Source organism: Vombatus ursinus, unplaced genomic scaffold (assembly GCF_900497805.2).
Source record: "Vombatus ursinus unplaced genomic scaffold, bare-nosed wombat genome assembly UNPS02014811.1, whole genome shotgun sequence".
Taxonomy (NCBI): domain Eukaryota; kingdom Metazoa; phylum Chordata; class Mammalia; order Diprotodontia; family Vombatidae; genus Vombatus; species Vombatus ursinus.
The window spans coordinates 11,248,329-11,268,923 of NW_020954589.1; the positions used below are offsets into that span (position 1 = coordinate 11,248,329).

Sequence of the window (20,595 nt, forward strand, 5' to 3'; positions counted from 1 at the left end):
TTGAGTCATTTTCCTTTGTCTTTACGGTATTTATTCACAGAGGTCTGAACTGATTTACTACATCTGGAGACTGTATTTTCTTGTGTTGTTAATGTTTTCCTTGTTTATTTATCTGTTTATGTTCTAGGTCTTTGTGTTTTCTTCCTCCTGAAATGTTTTGTAATTTCTGTTTTTTCCCCTATTTTCCTCTATTGCTCACTTTCTGGCTCCCTCCTCTCTAATGGTGGTTTCCTTAGGGGTTGCATCTCAGAACATTTCATTCTCCTTCCACTCTAGGCAAATTATAGTTTAGCCTAGGACTCTTCTCCAAGTAACTTTTACGGTTACATAACTGATCCCAGCTGGATGCTGTGCTCTTTAACTAGGCTTAGTGGAGTGCCTCATAGCCACACACAGTGTCCTGTCGTATTAGCTCTGTTCATCATTTCCCAGCACTAACAATTCAGAGCACTGTCACTGTCATGCTATTGCAGGTTGGGTTGATTTGTGTCAATTAGAATTTGGATTTAGGGCCCTGGAAGAGGGTGGGGTTGAGGTGTATAGTTGAGCTCTTATTTCTAGCCCAGGCACATGTTCTGCCTCTTTCGCTCTGTTCCTCTGTTCTCATACAGACTTTTTTTTTTTTTTTTGGTGAGGGCAGTTGGGGTTAAGTGACTTGCCCAGAGTCACACAACTAGTGAGTGTTATGTGTCTGAGGCCGGATTTGAACTCAGGTCCCCCTGACTTTAGAACTGGTGCTCTGTCTACTGCGCCACCTCCCTACCGTGACACAGACATTTTTTGCAGCAACCAATGTGAGGACATTAGCTAAGAGGTAGAAATAAAAGGTCAGAACATTCCAGGCATAGGGTATAGATACTGAGAAGTCATGGAGACTGGAGAATGAGTGACATGTTTAAGGAGCTATGATTAATCCAGTGTGGGTAGAAAGTAGAGTCTTTGAAGGGGAGTGGGGAATGGCAAATTAGATGTTAGAAGGTTGAAAAGGTCAGATGGGGTCAGTGGATTGAGGAACTGAGATGTTAGGGTATTTGAGAAAGTATCAGTATGTATATTGCAGCCCACTGGAATGAAGGCAGGAGAGTGAAGAGACAGAAAGACTTTGATCAAGCCACTGAAATCGTTGAACCAAGAATAACAATGTCCTGGGAGGCTGTAGACTAAGATCTTCATTGGGTGAAGAGGTTGCTTAGTGAAGGCGGTCTTGGAGCACCTGGAATTGGCCATAGGAAGCAAGGAGTATTCTGACTGCCCTACTGTGACAAGTTAATTGGGGTTTTGTGAGAATAAATTTAATTGGTACTGGAAAGGGTGGTAAGAGAAGTGATGTCATTGAGCAAAAGCCACGTCTCATTGAGGGCCAGGAGATAGAAGAAGTGAGAAAGAAAAAAGTCTTTGTTTTGGAGCAGACATTCTAGAGGGCACAGTGGAAGGAGCGTGCAGGTTTGGAGTGAGATCTTAGGAGCAGAGTTTAGGTGGACGGGCCGGAAGGAGCTCTGAGTTGAGTTTGGGGGAATGGGGTTTGGCAGCTGGTGGTTCAGGATTTCTGGGATAGGGTGAGTAGGGATAGGAGTAGGCTAACTATCAATCAGTGAATCCAGTAAAGATGGGTTAGCACATCATAAGCAACAGATGACTGAACCATTGTGGTACATGGATGTAGTGAAATAGTTTTCTTTTCTTTTTTTTTTTTAAATCTCTAGCATTTAGTACAGTGCCTGCCAAATAGTAAGCACTTAATAAATGCTTGTTGGTTGGTTGGTGGATTGACTTGAAGTACAGAATTGAAATTAGAGTGAGCTTACCACTGATGGCTTCTATTTTTGTAGTAAAATCTGAGGACTTTTACTGAGAGGGTATTGTAGTAGCATAGGTTGCTCCAGGAGAAAGGGGATTTACAACAGATGTTAATGCAGATGAGGATAGCAAGGCAATTTGAAAAGAATGTAAGTGATGAGAGCCTATAGAATTTATTTCCAATTTTGTATGTGAGTGACATTCTATTGTAATAAACTTGGTAGACAATCTGCCTCTGTCCATTCTCTCTCCTCCAAAACACACACACACACACACACACACACACACACACACACACATGCACGCACCTACAGCTTCAGTTGCAGAATATTTGATCTGGAAAGTCCTCTAGAGTAATGCTTATTTTGTGTAACCCCCTTGTTATATAGGGTGAGAAAATTGAAGCCCAGAGAGGGAAAGTAGCTTGCTTCAAGGTCACAGTCAGTGATCTTGGGACTTCAGTTTGGTCAAACTAGATTAGAACTGAGGTCTCGTTCCTGTACTCTTTTCATATACCACATTGTTACAGTTCAATTTTTTTAAAAAATGCTAAAATCTAATTCTCATTTTGTAGGATTTGAAGTAGCTAACATTCATTCTCCTCGTAAATGTGTTGTCTGTTCACATGTATTTACCACTTGACCAATGGAGGCTTGGTTTTAAAATTAATACTCTCTAAGGTCTGTTGAGTCAAACAAGCTATTATATTATCCATCAATTGTCATGAATATAGCAGTTTCATTTATTTTCCTTTTAGACTCAGTATTTCTGCTTGTCATCATGGAAACTTAATCACTTTTATATAATTGAATTCATTAAACTTGTACCTCATAATTTTTTTAATAGTTGATAATTTATCTCCTTTCCTATATGTGGGCTTTTATTGAGTGATTAGGAAGTGGTGAGATGGTGGGGCATCTATAGCAAGTCACTTAACCCCAATTGCCCTCACCAAATTGAGCTGGCTACTTAATTAGTTGGGTAGTTCTGCTTGGAAGGGAAACATTATCTATAGCAACTGAAAATATGACTCTTAGAGAGCTGTCATGATAAGCTGGGGGATTCTGGTCAGGAAGGAGGAATGCCATGTAAAGAGAAATGAAACCAGATGGCTATATTTTCTTGATGCATCAGGAGCTAGGCCCTGGTTTAAATTGGCTGACTTTTAGCTTTCCTCTCCTCCCACTCTAACTTACCCTGCCTCTATACCTTTCATTTTCTCTATTATTAATATTATGATAACAACTGCTGTATAATATTATTTACTGGTATAGCATGAATAGAACAGTAAGCTGTTCAGTTCTGCTAAAACTTGAGTAATGCTTATTAATTATCACCACTTCACAGTTAACTTGAACCAGACTCTTATCTGACTTGTAGGGCAGTAAGTGAAAGGAAATTGATGCCCTGTTTCTTCTTTCCTTATTCTCCACAGCTAATATTACTGCATCGCTATTTTTGTCCTCATCTCTTCTTAGTAACTGATATACCCTGCTACTTTACTGGCATTACCTGCTCACTTCTTTTTTATGATTTTTAGCAAAATATTTTAACTTTATTATACTGTTGATGTAAATGTTTGATTTTGTGATAGTGTGACCAGAAAATGAATGAAACTTTTGGAGGGAACAGCAATGAAAATTGCTCATACTGACAGTCCTCCAAACATCTTTTATTCAGAGTTTTTAAGAACTAAACTTGTGAAGACTTAGGTTTTTCTGAACTGTTGGAATTTCCATGGGCCTTGAGTGCAGGAAACGGGTGATAAACACTCGGAGAAAATTATGTATAGGTTTATTGTTAAGTATCTTAATCAGGTAGGATTTTGCCCTGGAGTCCATTTAGCTGATAACCAGAGGAAGTAATTGATCCTCATTTTCACTTTCATCAGGTTTACTAAGAATTTGTCTCCTGACAAAATCAACCTGAGTACTCTGAAAGGGGAGGGCCAACTGACCAACCTGGAGCTGGATGAAGAGGTTCTGCAAAATGTACTAGAACTTCCCACATGGTTAGCTATCACTCGGGTCTTCTGCAATAAGGCCTCCATCAGGGTGAGCATGGGCATTAGATAGCTGGTTACTTAATTAGTTGGGTAGTTCTGCTTGGAAGGGAAACATTATTAATTCCTTCCTCTTTTTTTCCATTTTTTTCAGATCCAATGGACAAAGCTGAAGACACACCCAATCTGTTTGGTAATAATAATGATGGCAATAATAGTAATAATAATTGATATAATGTGTAAGGCTTTTAAAGCATTCTTCCTCACAGTAACTCTGTGACTAGGGACAATGTAGGTTTTATACCAGTTTTATAGATGAGGAAATATGAGGAAATGGATAGGTGAAAAGCCATGCCAGTGGTCATATACCTGGATCATATCAGATCTAGAATTTGAGCTCTTGTCTTCCAACTCCAAGTCCAGTGCACTTTCCATTACACCATGTTGCAAGTCCACAGCCTTTCCTTTGGAAGTGGAGTTCTTTTATTTTATCTAATCAAATAAGGCTTGTCATTTAACTTCTGAAAGAGCTGGTTAAAGATGGACAGGCAAGGTACATTTGATAATTTCATGATGCCCTAGTTCTTTTAATGCTGACCAGTTAAATACCTAGGATAGGCTAGAGGCTTAGATCTTTCTCTGGATGAACAGGCCTCTTTCTGGTTTAAATTCCCCCCAGACTTAGTTGGCTTCTCATTAAATTCTAGGTGGCACAATGGATAGAACACTAAGCTTGGAATCAGGAAGACTCATCTTCATGAGTTCAAATCCAGTCTCAGACACTTACTAGCTGTGTGACCCAGAGCAAGTCACTTAACCTTGTTTGCCTCAGTTCCTCAACTGTAAAATGGGCTGGAGAAGAAAATGGTAAATCACTCCAATATCTCTGTCAAGAAAATCCCAAAAGGGGTCATTAGGAGTTGGATACAACTGGAACAACACAACAATAACAGTTGCTCCCAGGGCTTGAGGGATTTGATTTGACTTTCAGTGCTGCCGTTAGGTCTGATCTTTCATTTGGACTTCTTATCACTCAAGTGTCTGTGCAGAATGGGAAATAGATTTGACATGACTTTCTCTCCCACACTGCTATCTCTGAAACAAATACATGACAGTTCCTTTAAGTTTTTTTGTTTGTTTGTTTTTTGTGAGGCAATGGGATGAAGTCACTTGCCCAGGGTCACATAGCTAGTAAATGTCAAGTGTCTGAGGCCAGATTTGAGCTCAGGTCGTCCTGAATCCAAGACCGGTGCTCTATCCACTGCACCACCTAGCTGCCCCAAGTCTTTATTTTTTAAACTTGATTTTTTTCTACCAGTTACTACACAGAAACGAACAAGACTTAAAAATAACAAGCATAGATGGAAAGTTATAGTGAATCTTAAATACCTCCTAAAATCTAAAAGGAACTGACCAGATCAGTTAGCTGTTTGTTAGTTTTGAAGCCCCTTCTCAGAACTTTCTCTTGGGTATTATCTTTGGAATCAGTTCATTTCCAAAAGCATTTATTAAATGCCTACTACTGCAGGGCACCGTGAAAGATGCTAGGGATGTAAAGACAAAAGTGAAAAACAGTACCTTTCCTCAAGGCACTTATAGTCTCCTTGGAGGATTCAATGTTTAAGCAGATTTATAAATACAAAATAATTTGAGCAGAAAGAGAACACAAGGGGGATCAGTAAATGTTCCCCTATAAGAAGTGGTAACTTAATTGAACCTTGAAGGAAACTTAGGGTTAAGACTTAGAGGTGAGGAGGGGGCACATTACAGGTGCAAAAGCTTGGAGGTGGGAGATGAAATACTGACTTCGGGGAACAATAAATAAGTTGCTTTGGCTGAAACAGAGTATTTGAAGGGGAATAACATTAAATAGTTCTGAAAATTAGGCTGGAGCTACCCTTCAACTTCCATACCTTTTTTATTCTTAGGACTAAGCCTTTTTCTTTCTTTGACAAAGAGGCCAATCCCATTCTTAGTTGCCCTTAGTTACCATAATTTTTTTTTTATTCTTTGTAGGTCTCATGGTGAGATGATAGCTATTAAATGGTAGCATTTTGGCCCACAGAGGCACAAATAAATGTCATTTACACTTCTGAGGAAACTTCAGGCTTGTATCTTAGTCTTTGTTTCTTCCTTTGGGAAATGGTAGGCTGCTGCTGCTTCTTGTCTTTTGGGTTTTTCTGAAGACACTTTGACTGTTGCTTAATTAGTCCTAGAGATCTTTGTGGTGCAGTAGCTATAGCTAAAGAACAGAAATCAAGACTTCTGAGTTCTCTAGTTTTGCTTTACCCTTAGAATACATTGTTCTTTCCAAGAATCTTTCAGGCAGGGATCTCAGTTCATTATAAAGTGGAAGAAGCACTGGGGTGAGTTTAGAAGATCCTGTCTCAGCCACTTGTGTATGACTTTGGGCAAGACATTTAACATCTCTTAGCTACAGTTTGCTTATTTATAAAAATGAGCTTAATGCATCTGAGTGAGAGAAAGGAAGATAGAATTGAGTAATGCTGGGAATAATTAAGAAACAGTATGATATCATAGAAAGAACACTGGATTTGGAGTCAAATGACTGGGTTCAAATCCTAGCCGTGTTACTTACTACCTTGTGGCCTTGGGCAAGTTGTTTACTCTCCTGAGTTTCTTGATTTGTAAGATGTGGTAGTTGTATTAGATAATCTCTAACATCCCTTCCAGTGCCAAATCTGGTGATCCCAAGATCTTTCCATGCTTGCATGTGCTTTGCTGAGCATTCACTTTTCAATGACTTTCCTTGCAGTGTCTGGATAAAGTAGAAGTAGAGATGAGAACATGTGAAGAGCCTCGGCCCCCCAATGGACAGTCTCCCATTGCCCTGGCTTCAGGACAGAGGTCAGTTGCTCTGATCCCATTTATATCTTTAAGATGTTCGTTTCTGTGATTAGAAGTAGTATGATAGATAAGCCAGGAGTACCCAGTGTCAACTTTAATAAACATTAAGTACCTATTATGTTCAGAGCATTATGCTTGGTCCTCCTGGGAGAGGTACAGAGCTATGGCCCCTACCCTCATGGAGTTGACAAAATATTTTGATGATATGACATATAAGTAATTATAGTGAAAAATATTACAAACCAGTACTTGCTAATAATTAATAATACTTGATATTGACAATAATACTTTGTGAGTGAATCAGAGAAGTCTAAATCAAGTGCTTTGTATTATCCAGGCAAGAAGTGGGAAAGATTTTTTTTTTTTGACATGAAAGAGATTGCATATGAGCTGACCCTTAAAGGATGCATAGGTTTTCAATAGTTGAAGATGTTAGAGGAGAACATTCCTTTCATGAACAAAGAAATGGAGGCAGGAAAGTACAGAATCAAAAGTATTCCAGTTTGGTTAGAGCACAGTACACATGGAGATAAGAGTCATGTTAGATAATTCTGGAAAGGTAAGATTGCAATGGAGAAATACTGGAAACTTTCCTAATAAATAAAGTAAGGATGCTCCCATTTCTGACTATTACTTGTAAATTCCATAAAACAAGGGAAAGAAATTAAAGGCAAAAACATTGACTTCTCTCAGTAGGAAGTAGGTGTTTGTCAAATGTGGTTGCAGTTTGGTTGGTTGGCTTAACTATTTTTTGTTTTTATAAGAGAGAACTAAATGTGTGTGTGTGTGTGTGTGTGTGTGTGTGTGTGTGTGTGTTTGAGCATGTGTGCATACACATGCACAATGAAAAATAGGAATACGTAGAAATGATGATACTGTAAAAACAGAAGGCATCAGTAGAACTTTTTTTTTTTATGAGAAAGGCAGGATCACTTCAGATTGTGGAGGACCTTATTGTCCAGGCCAAAGATTGTGAACTTTATTTGGTAGCTGATAGGAAATCATTGAAGAGTTTTGAGCAAAGGAGTCATATTATCAGATTTTTGTGTAAAGGAGATAAATCTGGTGGGAACCCCTTTTAGTACTTACTTTAGAAGTCTAGATGAGTGGTAATGAGGGCCTAGGGCACAGTGATGGCAATGGAAATTAAGAAAAAAAGCACATATATAAGAGTTTGAGAAGTTAAGATCAGCGGGATTAAATATGGGATGTATGGTAGTGAAAGAATAAAAAAAGTCTTAATATTTGGAAGAGAAGTGGGGAGGGTTATTCTTCACATTTCAAAGTATCAAACCACTCTGATGTCTGTTGTTCAAGCTCTTCTCACTTCCATCTCCTAGTGTAGGAGATGGGTGAAGAAATAGGGAGATCAGAAGCAATAAAGGTAATTTATTTGGAACCGGTTTGAGACCAAGTATACGTAAGGCAGAGCTACACACTAAGGCCCTTACAGCATTATTCCTTCTACTTCCTTTTAGCTTTTAGCCTTTCACTATGGAAGTATAGAAATGTTCTGGTGTCTGCGTGCTTAAAGAGAATGGATTCTTTTTTTTAATATCCTATAGAAACCTAATGCTTCCTTCTTTTTATTGGTTTCTCCCTCAGTCCTGTGATGCTTATTGTCCAACAATATCTAGTTTATTATTGAAGGAACGCTGCTTAAAGACTGGAATTAGCCTCTTTTAATTCATTCATCTTTCAGGTTGGAGGCAATGCCTTCAGGTTTTCTTAATCCTTTGCCTGTTCTGTCTCATTGTTTACAGTGAGTACGGCTTTGCTGAGAAGGTGGTAGAAGGAATGTTCATTATCATTAATTCTATCACCATCAAGATTCACTCCAAGGCCTTTCATGCTTCTTTCGAGTTGTGGCAACTCCAGGGCTACAGTGTTAACCCTAATTGGCAGCAGAGTGACCTCCGCCTCACCCGCATCACCGACCCCCACCGAGGAGAGGTGACAGCCTGAAAGGGGAATGGGGAGAGAATTCAAATAAGAGTAATCCTCGTTTATTTTTTGTTTTGTTTTGTTTTTGTGAGGCAATTGGGGTTAAGTGACTTGCCCAGGGTCACATAGCTAGTAAGTGTCAAGTGTTTGGTCTGAGGCCAGATTTGAACTCATGTCCTCCTGACTCCAGGGCCGGTGCTCTATCCACTGCACCGCCTAGCTGCCCCATTCTTGTTTATTTTTAAGGATAATAATCCTTTTAAATTTTAAAATTCCCTTAAGTGCACTTCAGATTTATAAACTTCTGAAACTTTCTTCCTTAAAAAATTAAAAAAACTTTTTTTAACATAGTAACTACCACTGAAACATGTTTTTCTTTCTTTCATGGACTACAGTGGCTAAAGAGTTCAGCATTTATGGACATATTTATTGGTGAAAAGCCCTCCATACTTGGCTAGTAGATCTGTGGATAATGACTGTACTCAAAAGGTCCTCTAGCAGGGTAGTTGCCTTTGCCAGTTCGAGTAGTCCATTGACAAGGTCCTCCAGAACCTAAGGTCATTTCCACCTCATCATTCATGAGGCATCAAAATAGGACTTTTGTGAAGAAGTCTTACATGAAAGTACACATTCTAAATTATTTTTAAAAAATGTTTAGAATGTAAATATCAACCTCAGCCTTCACACCAGTAAACAGTGCTGTACCTTTTCCTGGAATTTGGGTGCTCCAATCCAGTTGCCTTCTGGAGCTCTGCTCAGCTGAAGGGGGTGGGAACTCATTCCTTGTATGCTTGATGGCCTCGGTCTTACTGCCCCCTTTTGGTCAGCTCAGTCATCATCAGCACTCTGAGGAAATGTTTTCTCTCCTGCCAGGTTCTGACATTTAAGGAGATAACGTGGCAGACTCTTCGGATTGAGGCAGACGCCACAGACAATGGTGATCAAGACCCAGTCACTACTCCACTGAGGCTCATTACCAACCAGGGCAGGATCCAAATAGCCCTCAAGAGGAGAGTGAGTGTCTTTCTCCACATAATAGTTTCTTTTTCCCATTCTCCTGGACAGCCCTGAAAGCGGGTACTTTCTCTTGGTAGAGGAGAAAGTTGGGTTTGACATCTCGGATGACACAGTGGACAGAAGGGCCTGTTGTGCAGTGTTACGGAGTCAGAGGGAAAGGGGTATACACTATGTTCTGGAAGTGCTGTACAGCAGGGCTTCTTGACCTGTGTTCTGTGAACTTGTTTTTTAATGCTTCAGTAACTGTTTCAATATAACTGATTTCCTTTGTAATCCTCTGCATTTTATTTTCTGAATTTAAAAACATCATTGTGATAGATTTCACCGGATTGTTAAAGAGGTCCGTGACCCAGAAAAAGGTTCAGAAGCACTGCTGTAGGACTTAATCACTGAGAAATTCAGCTTCGTTCCATCTTAGCACAGAAGACATTAGAGAATTCCAGAATTGTGTAATCACAGAATTTGAGAGTTAGAAGGGGCCTCAGCAAACATCTGGTCCCATACACAAAGACAGTTCCCACTATGTACCTGACAAATATGTGCCCAGCCTCAGCTCAAAGAGATCCAAGGAAAAGGAACCCACCACCTTTCATGAAGGCATATTCTACTTTTAGCTCTAATTGTTAGGGAATTTTTCCTGACGTCAAGCCTGAATTGGCCTCTTTGTAACTTCCGTACATTGCTCCTGCTTTAGCCTTCTGAGGCTAATCAGAACAAGCCTAATACCTCTTCCATGACAGCCCTTTAAACGCTTGAAAGCAGTTATTGTGGATCCCTGAGTCTTCTTTTCTTCAGGCTAAACACCCATTTCCTTCAGTTGATCCTCGTCTAACATGGTCCCAAGTCCCTTCACCATCCTTTGGACACTCCAGTTTACCAGTGTCTTTATTAAACTGTATGGTGTCCAGAACTGAACACAGGAGCCTAGATGAGGTTCTGACCAGTGTGAAACACGTGGGACTATCTGTTACCTCCTATTCCTGGAAGCTATGCGTCTCTTAATGCAATTCAAGATCAGATTAGCTTTTTTGGCTGCTGTAGCACACCACTGACTCATATTACATTTAAATCTATAACACAACACTACACCCCCTGATTTTTTTTAACAGCTGCTATCTAGCTATGCTTCTCCCATTTTTTATTTGTGAAGTTGATTTTTTTATACCGACGTGCAAGACTTTATATTTATTTCTACTGAATTTCATCTTCTAGAGTTGGCCCTTCTAGAGTTCTAGCCTGTCAAGATCCTTTTGCATCCTGACTGTGTTATCCACTATGTTAGCTGTCCTTCCCAGCTTTGTGTCGTCAACAAATTTGATGAGAACATATCATCTATGAGAATATGTCATCTATCCAAGTTGTTGATTAAAATGTTAAATAGCAAAGGGCCAAACACAGCTCCCTGGAGTATTTATTTTACTGGACAGCTCTTGCCACATTGAGATTTAACCATTAACTACTCCTCTGAGTCTGACCATTTAGCCACTTCGAATGCATCTGATGGTGTTATTGTTCAACTCTATACCTATATGCGTTTTCTGCCAAAATATAGTTTGAAATACTTTATCAAAAAGATCTGCTAAAAGCTAGATAAACTATATCTACATCATTCCTTTCATTGAGTAGTTTAATAATTCTGTCAAAAAAGACATGATGTTACTCTAACACAACCTGTTCTTGATGAAACCAGGTTGGCTCTCTGTCATCACTGCTTCCCTTTCTAGAATCTAGATGTTCACCAACCATCTCCTTAGTGATCTACATTTTTGGATTTTCCCAGGAATTAAAATACAGCTTACTGACCTATAGTTTATAGACTCTATTCGCTTTCTTTTTTCAAAAATTGGGTATACATTTGTTCTCTAGTCTCATGGTACTGCTTTTTCATGATCTTTCAGATATCACTGACAGTAACTCTGCAGTCACATCTGCCAGTTCTTTCAGGACATGGGGATGGATTCATCTGGCTTACTATTGCTTTACTTATTTGTGGTATCGCTGTCCTGTTAGCAGTTTTTGTTCTGTTATTTCCAGTACAACAGTCATTCTCTTTGACGGAGAAAACACAAACAAAATGAAAGTTGCGAAACTATGTCTTCTTTCTGTTGTCTTATCCACCCCAAAGCAATGGTCCTAAACTTTGATCTTCTTTTTCACCCTTAATATAGGTTGAAAAAATATCAAACCTGTTTTCGTTGTCCTTAGCTTCTGTTGCTAACATCGTTCTGAGCTTTAGTACTGCTGACACTGTTGTTACGAGACCATGCCACACTCTTATATTCATGTCTTATATTACCTGACCTTGCTTCCATCGTTCCATCCATTTACCTTTTATTTGAGTTGATTGGTAAGTTCTCTGTGCATCCATTTGATTCTTCTCAGACAAATCTGTTTTCCTTCCTCCTTGAAATTGTTTCTCTTTGTGCCTTCAGAATTAAAGTGTTTTGGAGCAATTTAATCCATGGGAATCTCTCTTTCCTCTGAACTCTTCAAATTCTAAAGTAAAGAGAAGCCAGATGTCTCCAAACAGCTAACAAATGTTTCTCTGCCCTGCTTGTTCTCTTTATTTTCTTAAAAATTAATTTCTTAAAAATTAATTAATTTTTAGTTTTCAAGAATCATTTCCATAAGCTTTTGAGTTTTAAAATTTCTCCCCCTCTCTCCTTACCTCCTCTCCAAGAGTGCATACAGTCTGATATAGGCTGTACATATACATTCCTATTAAACATATTTTCACATTAGTCATGTTGTAAAGAAGAATTAGAACCAATAGGAGGAACCATAAGAAAGAAGAAACAAAACAAAACAGAAGAAAAAAAAAGAGCAAATAGTATGCTTCGATCTGCATTCAAACTCCTAGTTTTTTCTCTGGATGTGGATAGCATTTTCCATCGTGAGACATTTAGAGATGTCTTAGATCCTTGCATTGCTGAGAAGAGCTAAGTCTCTCAAAGTTAGTCATTGCACAGTGTGTACAGTGTTCTGGTTCTGCTCACTTCACTCAGTCATCAGTCTATACAAGTCTTCCCAGGTTTTTCTGAAGTATGCTTGCTCATCATTTCTTATTGCACAATAGTATTCCATTACATTAGTATCCCACAACTTGTTCAGCCATTCCCCAATTGATGGGTATCCCTTCAATTTCTAATTCTTTGCTACCACAGAAAGAGCTGCTATAAATATTTTTGTACATGTGGGTCCTTTTCCCATTTTTATGATCTCTTTGGGATACAGCCCTAGAAGTGCTATTGCTGGGTCAAAAGATATGCACATTTTTATAGCCCTTTGAGCATAGTTCCAAATTGCTCTTCAGAATGGTTGGATCAGTTCACAACTCCACCAGCAATGCATTCGTGTTCCAATTTTCCCACATCTTCAACAATGTTTATCATTCCTGTTTTGTCATGATAGCCAATCTGATAGGTGTGATGTGGTACCTCAGAGTTGTTTTGATTTGCATTTCTCTAATCAATAGTGATTTAGATAATTTTTTCATATGACTATAGATAGTTTTAATTTCTTCATCTGAAAACTGCCTGTTCATATCCTTTGACCATTTATCAATTGAGGAATGACTCATATTCTTATAAATGTGACTTAGTTCTTTATATATTTTGGAAATGAGGCCTTTATCAGAGACACTGGTTATGAAAATTTTTTCCCCAGTTTTCTGCTTCCCTCCTAATCTTGGATGCATTGGTTTTGTTTGTGCAAAAACTTTTGAATTTAATGTAATCAAAATTATCCATTTTGCATTTCATAATGTTTTCTATCTCTTGTTTGGTCATAAATTCTTCTGCTCTTCATAAATCTGACAGGTAAACTATTCCTTGCTTTCCCAGTTTGCTTATAGTATCAACCTTTATATCTAAATTGTGTACCCATTTTGACTTTATTTTGGTATATGGTGTAAGATTTTGGTCTATGCCTAGTTTCTGCCATACTCTTTTCCAGTTTTCCTAGCAGTTTTTGTCAAATAGTGAGTTCTTATCCCAGAAGCTAGGGTCTTTGGGTTTATCAAACAGCAGATTACTATAGTCATTGACTACTGTGTCTTGCATACTTAACCTATTCCAATGATCTACCACTCTGTTTCTTAGCCAGTACCAAGTAGTTTTGATGATTGCTGCTTTATAATACAATTTAAGATCTGGAATGGCTAGATCTTCCCTAGCATTTCTTTTCATTAATACCCTTGGTATTCTGGACCTTTTGTTCTTCTCGTTATATTTTTTTCAAGGGACTCAGTAGGCCGGGAAGAGAGAAACTCACCTCAAACAATCCCTCTTTTATCGTTCCACACAGTGTCACCAAGATCCCACCAACAGCAGTAATCCCTCTAGCCAAATATATCCCTCTTGTGACTCTATTAATGTTTAAAGAAACTCAATTTTATCTCAGATGAGGTAATAATTTGCCTTGGGCCTTGCCTCTAGACAAGTGGATAGTGAGTTTCCCATCTTCAGAAGTCTTCCATATCATTTATATGCATAGTTCTGGTTATGATTTTTAAATAAATTTTAACCATCCCCTTGACTTTATCCCCAAAGTTAAAGTCAACATAAAACTTCCCTGGGAAACTTTTGAATCTCGTGAGCAAATATCTATAATCCTTGGATTTTTTAGACAGTATCGTCTAAACACTAATTTTTAGAACTAATTTTTAGACACTATTGTCTACTGCCAACAGCCAAACATGTACTTTTTATGCAAAGGCATATTCCAACAATGAAATTTGTGCTATATACCTGTATATAACTTGAATAGGGCATCTGTAAATATCCTGAAGAACAATCACTAAAACACTTGGAAAATATTTATTTGTATATCACTGTTAACTTTTTTCAATGGTTGGGGCAGTGATCATAGGAGAAAATAGGTCACTAAGATGAAGTTAGCAAAAAAAAATAGTTAACTAATTTTGCATGTGTAAATGAAACCAAATGTTAAGGATGAAACCAAGCCACTTAACAACCAAAACAAAACCCTGGGGGTTAAGGAGACATTTCTTAGATTGACCAGGTGAAGTTGATTTTGGGGGGTTGAAATTATGCAAGATGATGAATTCCACATTATCTTTCCCCTGTCAGACCAAAGACTGCAATGTGATAGCCTCCAAGTTGATGTTCCTGCTGGATGACCTCCTGTGGGTACTGACTGATTCGCAGCTCAAGGCCATGATGAAGTATGCAGAGTCTTTGAGTGAGGCCATGGAGAAGTCAGCTCTACAGAGAAAGAGCTTGGCACCTGAGCCCATACAAGTGAGTTGGTACAATGAACTTCCATGATGGAGGAAAGAAGAGTACAGGGGGTAGGGAGAATATCAGAAGGGAATAAGAGAAGATTCTGTTGGTAGGATGATCAGTTCTTCAATGTGATTTATTAGTAGATCTGCCGTCTGTCTTTTCTCTTAGGCTTTTCTGGAATCTAACTAATAGTAACATTTAAATTATAATGGACGGGAGCCTGGAAAAATGTGTTAGTGATTCCTTTGCAGTTTAACTGACTAGTTCTACTCTTGTTGTGGAATTTTTGTTTTAAAGGGTGGAATCAGCCCAAGGTGAGCAGCCAAATTTATGAGTATAAGAGAGGGGGTTATCTTGCCCTGGAACAGTGTAGTACGTGATGTATGTTGGCTTTCTCCAGCATTATTATATGCTTTGTCTACTTTAAGAAAGCCTATAGGAAGAGTATTGGTGTTTTACATAAAATTCTTTATGTTACAGATATTCTTTGTTACCATATTCTTTACATTACAGAGTACTTCACCTGCTGCTCCTAGTGCCCATCATTCTTGGAGCCAGACATTTGGTAGTGTTCAGAGCAATGTTAGCAACAGCCGTATCAGCCAGTACTTTGAGAAGTTTGATGTGAAGGAATCATCTTATCATCTGCTTATTTCACGCTTGGATCTACACATTTGTGATGACAGCCAGTCCCAGGAACCAGGTGGGATCTGGCACTAGGCATGAAACTCCAAATTATATAGACACCTTTAGTTCAGAGGAAATCATCAGACAGAGCTTAAGGATAAGTCCTCTGGGGCCACAGAGGAGTACTTTATTAAGACTTCTTGTGTTTAAGTTCTATTTCTGATAAAAGAGCAGTTTTCCTGGTTGTAGAACATAGTTCTAGCTAAGTTGATTTTATTTGTTTGTGTGTGGCATAAAATACTCCTGTTCACATTTTGGTCCCTGTATGCTGTTAGCCCTGAGCTGTCCCTTGGAAGTATCTCCCATCTGCTCACTCAAAACTTTTCCTTTCCTTTTACTCCTAATCCATAAGAATAGGGTTTGGGGAAGGGAGTGGATTAGATGTTTAGGAGAGGTGGAAGGAGAGGGTTGGCTTTCACATTTCAAAATAGAAAACCCCTCTCATTCTTCTTTTCTAAGCTCTACTCCTCACCTTACAGCTGTCTCCAAGCTCAATACCCCATGCTGTTCTGACCATGTGAAGGTTCCCATTTCAGCACTTCTTTACCTTCCTATAGTACTCCATGATTCAAAGTTCTCTTTGCCACCATAAAATAATAACAGAAACAAACATTTATTAAGTGCCCATTGTGTACAGAACACTATCTTAGGTCCTGGGGGAGATTTTTTTTTTTTAATCTGGACCTGATTTCATTGGTGTAGGGAAGTCTCTTTGAGGAAGGTCCCTTTATCAGTGGAAAAATCTTCTGCAACTTCTGGTCTCCCCCCCCACCCCCGCCCCAGCTAGGCAATGGGGTTAAGTGACTTGCTGTGGGTCACACAGCTATTAAGTATCAAGTGTCTGAGGCCAGATTTGAACTCAGGTCCTCCTGACTCCAGGGCTGATGCTCTATCCACTGTACCACCTAGCTGTACCCCAATTTTTTTATACCTCATATCCTGAAATAGATCTATGACCTCATTGATTTGGGGAGTTCCCAACATTAAAAAGATTGGGACCTATCCATGACTGCCCATTCTGAAATATTTTTGTCATGAGCTCATCATAGGGAGACACCCCCTGTCCCCCAAGTGCAGCAGCATTTCTCCTGAAGTTCCACCTGTCATCTCTTGTTCTCACCACATAATTGAGCCTGTCTCCTTTTTCTCTTATTACATTCCCTTATGACATCTTTCATTCCTTCTCTGCAGAGTCCTTGTTGGTTAAACGTTGCAGTGTGCTTACATCCCCCGTATGTCTCCTCCACCTTGCCTTTTGTATGACACCCATTGTTTCTCATGCTGTAGGAAAAGTGTTCCTGTTTTTATGCCCTGCTGCTGCTTCAGTTTGCTTTGTTCACTTCCGTGTAGCTATGTGCTGTTTGAGAAAAGCCATAAACCTCTTGGGCATGGAAGGAAACTCAGAGCAGTGAATCAAAATTCTTTATATGTCTTATCTTTTCCACTCTAAAGAAACATTTCATTTATTTATTTATTTATTTATTTATTTAGGCAGTTGGGGTTAAGTGACTTGCCAGGGTCACACAGCTAGTAAGTGTCAAGTGTTTGGTCTGAGGCTGGTTTGAACTCAGGTCTTCCTGATTTCAGGGCCTGTGCTCTATCCCCTGTGCCACCTAGCTGCCCCTAAAGAAACATTTCTGCAACTTGATTGAGTTCAAATGACCAAAATGAAACTGATCAACAGTTTTTAAAAAAATCTTCTTAATTTTCCCAAAATGTCATGCCTCCTGATAAGGGAAATAGGACTGAGGAGTTTTGTTATATCTGGAGTTCAGCAGAAATTCAAATTCAGTTTTTCAGGAGGCTTTACCATAAGTAGATTTTTTTTCATGATTTACTTTCCTTAGCTAGTTTCTCATTCAGTAGAGGAGAGAATGATCAATAGTGTCAAAGCCAGAAGGAGAGGTCAAGGAGAATATGGATTGAAGAAAGGCCTTTAGATCTGGCAGCTAAGAGATCTTTGATAACTTTGGAGAGAGCAGGTTCAGTGGAATGATAAAATTGGAAGCCAGATTGTAAGCAATTAAGAAAAAAGTGAGAGGAGAGAAAGTGGAGGCACCTATTATAGTTGGCCTTTTCAAGGAATTTAGCTACAAAGGGCAGAAGAGATATAGGACAATAGTTAGTGAGTGTGGGAGGATTAAGTGAGGGTTTTTTCAGAATAGAGGAGACATGACCCCAAGCATTATTAGAGACCAGTGTATACTGAAATCTCAGGGCCTGCTTATTTAAGATGGAGTAGTATTGTCTCCTAAGGTCAGCCCTAGTGTCCAGGCATCTGGTGGAAGCTGGTGGAAGGAGAAGTGGAGCAAGAGTTACTTCTTCCTAGTTTCTTCCTCAGATTTCTTCCTGTTTCAATCTTGCCTTCAGCTGCCAAATTTTTCTAATGATTTTTCTAATGCATAGGTCTGACCAGGTCACTACCCTGCTCAATACTTTCTGCTAGTTCGCTTGTTACCTCTGTAAGCTCTTTTGGCATTCAAAGCCTGACAACCTGACCCCCAACCCACCTTTCCAGCCTTATTATACATTATTCCCCCTTCACATACTCTTTGGTCCAATTAGCTTCTTCTCTGTCTCCGTCTCCTTCTCCTTCTCCTTCTTCGCAGTTGGGGTTAAGTGTCTTGCCCAGAGTCACACAGCTAGTGAGTGTCTTGGGTCTGAGGCCGGATTTGATCTCAGGTCCTCCTGACTCCAGGGCCAGTGCTCTATCCACTGTACTACCTAGCTGCCCCTAAATTATTCTTCTTACTGTTCTTTATACACTACTCTCTCTTTCTAGTCTCTAGGCCATTGCACTGACTGTTGTGTTTGCAATGCTCTCTCTCCTCATCTCTGTTCTCATTTTTGTTTGTGTACCCCATGGAATTTCAGAGTTGGAAAGGATCTCAGTGTTTACCCAGTCTACTTCATACCTGAAAAAGAATATCTTCCATAATTTACCTCAACATAATCATCAAACCTTTGATTAAAGATTTATAATGAGGAGAACCCCCTTTCTCCTAGGGCAGCCAATTACCCATTTGGAAAGCTTTAATTGTTTAGGCTCACTTAGAGCCTAAATTTACCTCTTTTCAGCTTGATCCTAATTCTGCCCTCTGAGGTCAAATAGAACAAATCTGATTACTCTTCCATATGCCAACCTTCTAAATATTTGACGTTGATGTCATATTCCTTTGAGCCTTCTCTTCTCCAGGTTTAATATATCCAGCTCCTTCACAACAGTCCTTATATGGCATGAACTTAAGGCCCTTCACCATGCTGGTTGACCTCTAGATATTTTCCACCTTATTATTGCCCTTCCTGATATGTGATTCCCCCAAATGGAAACTAATACTCCAGATGTAGTATCTTGAACCAAAAAAGGGCATTTCCATGATACACAGCATAACACAAAAAAAGGACTGTATATTTCATACTTGCTTTAAAAAAAAAGTATATTAAATTCTGCATGTTATTTTTATACTTGTTCTGCTCACCTGCTTCCTTCTAAATCTCTTTCTTTTTTCTTTTGTGCCTTTACAAAAATGTTTCAATGGTACCCCTTTTTTGGCATCACTGGTTTTTGGAATCCTTTCTTCTCTAATCTCCAATTCATAATTGAGGTGGGAGGAGAGCTTGTTTTTAACAAATAAGCAGTCAAGCAAATGAATCCACATTGTGGACATGTCCAAAAGCGTGAATCTGTTAGGAGGTGAGTGATACCTTTTTTCCTCTGAAGACATGGTTGTCATTGCATTGATCAGAGTTCTTAAGCCTTTCAAAGTTGTTTCTTTACCTTTTTGCTGTCATATAAATTGTTCAACTTGCTCTGTTCACTCTGCATCAATTCATATTACTCAGAGTTTGCTGAAATCACCTCTTTCCTCATTCTCATGACATAGTGATATTCTTTTACATTCTTATACCATAATTTATTTTACCATTCACAGTTGCTAATCATGCCTTTAGATTGTAGTTATTTTTCTTTCTATTCCCCCCACCTTTGATTCTTCTTTCAGAATCAGTAAAGTTTGTTGGTTTTTTTTGCTTGTGGCTATTCCCTTCATTTTTCCATCCTTCCTTCTATCACTCCTTGCTTATCCCTGATTGTTTGTTTCCCTGTTGAGTTTTATGTATTTCTATACCAAAACTGTGTGTTCAGCCATCCTTTGTTTCAGATATGACTGAGATTGGGACCTATCCATGACTGCCCATTCTGAAATATTTTTGTCATGAGCTCATCATAGAGAGACACCCCCTGGCATGATCTTCTTACTCCTTATTCCATGTTTTGTGTTCTTCTTCTTTTGCACCTTTATTATTATAATAGGAAGTTCCACTCCTTTTTTCTTTCTACCCTAGTGTATTCCTTTTATCCTCTCTTCTCTTTCCCCTTTTAAAACCCTCAGAATAGTACCAGTCTGACCCCAGGTCCTGTATTTTTCTTATTTAATTCTTGGACTCTTCGATGACATTAAGGTTCTGAAACAATACTCTGTCTCTTCTCCCCATATTAGAATGGTTGCACATCATCATGCAGATGCTTCCATTCACTCAAGTAAATTAACATTTTAGATATCTCTGGATCCTTATAATTGTATTTAAAATTTTCTACTCAATGCTGGACTTTTCATCAGAAATACTTGAAAGTCCTCTGTTCCACTGAAGGTCCATCTCTCCCTATTCGCGCCCCCTCTTCCCACACCCACTCCCCACCCCTCCCCTCCCCCCACCACCATAGGATTATACTAAACTTTGTAAGGTGAGTTATTCTTGGTTGTAAGCCTGTATGTTTTGTTTTTTGGAATAGTATATTCCAAGATTTCCTCTCATTTATGGTAAGGGCTTCCAGGTCTAATGTGAATCTGACTTGTTCTTTAGTACTTGAACTGTTTTTCTTTATTGATGCTGGTGTTGATGCAGGAGCTCTGGATTTTGACTATGATATGCTTAGGGACTTTTCCTTTTGATGTTCCTTTCAGGAGGTGATTTGTGGATTCTTTACGTTGTCCTTTTGTTCTAATAGATCTGGGCAGTTTTCATTTATGATTT

General features: G+C 38.9%; 1 protein-coding gene across 2 annotated transcripts in view; it reads left to right on the top strand.

Moving 5' to 3' along the window:
* Positions 1-20,595, top strand: part of UHRF1BP1 (UHRF1 binding protein 1) — a 63,762-nt gene that overhangs the window by 21,658 nt on the left and 21,509 nt on the right. For both annotated transcript variants that reach the window (XM_027876385.1, XM_027876386.1), the window contains exons 2-8: positions 3,689-3,851; positions 3,954-3,992; positions 6,576-6,667; positions 8,431-8,620; positions 9,485-9,625; positions 14,719-14,889; positions 15,388-15,577. In XM_027876385.1, coding sequence (XP_027732186.1) covers positions 3,689-3,851; positions 3,954-3,992; positions 6,576-6,667; positions 8,431-8,620; positions 9,485-9,625; positions 14,719-14,889; positions 15,388-15,577 — 986 coding nt within the window. The remainder of the gene's footprint in view (positions 1-3,688; positions 3,852-3,953; positions 3,993-6,575; positions 6,668-8,430; positions 8,621-9,484; positions 9,626-14,718; positions 14,890-15,387; positions 15,578-20,595) is intronic.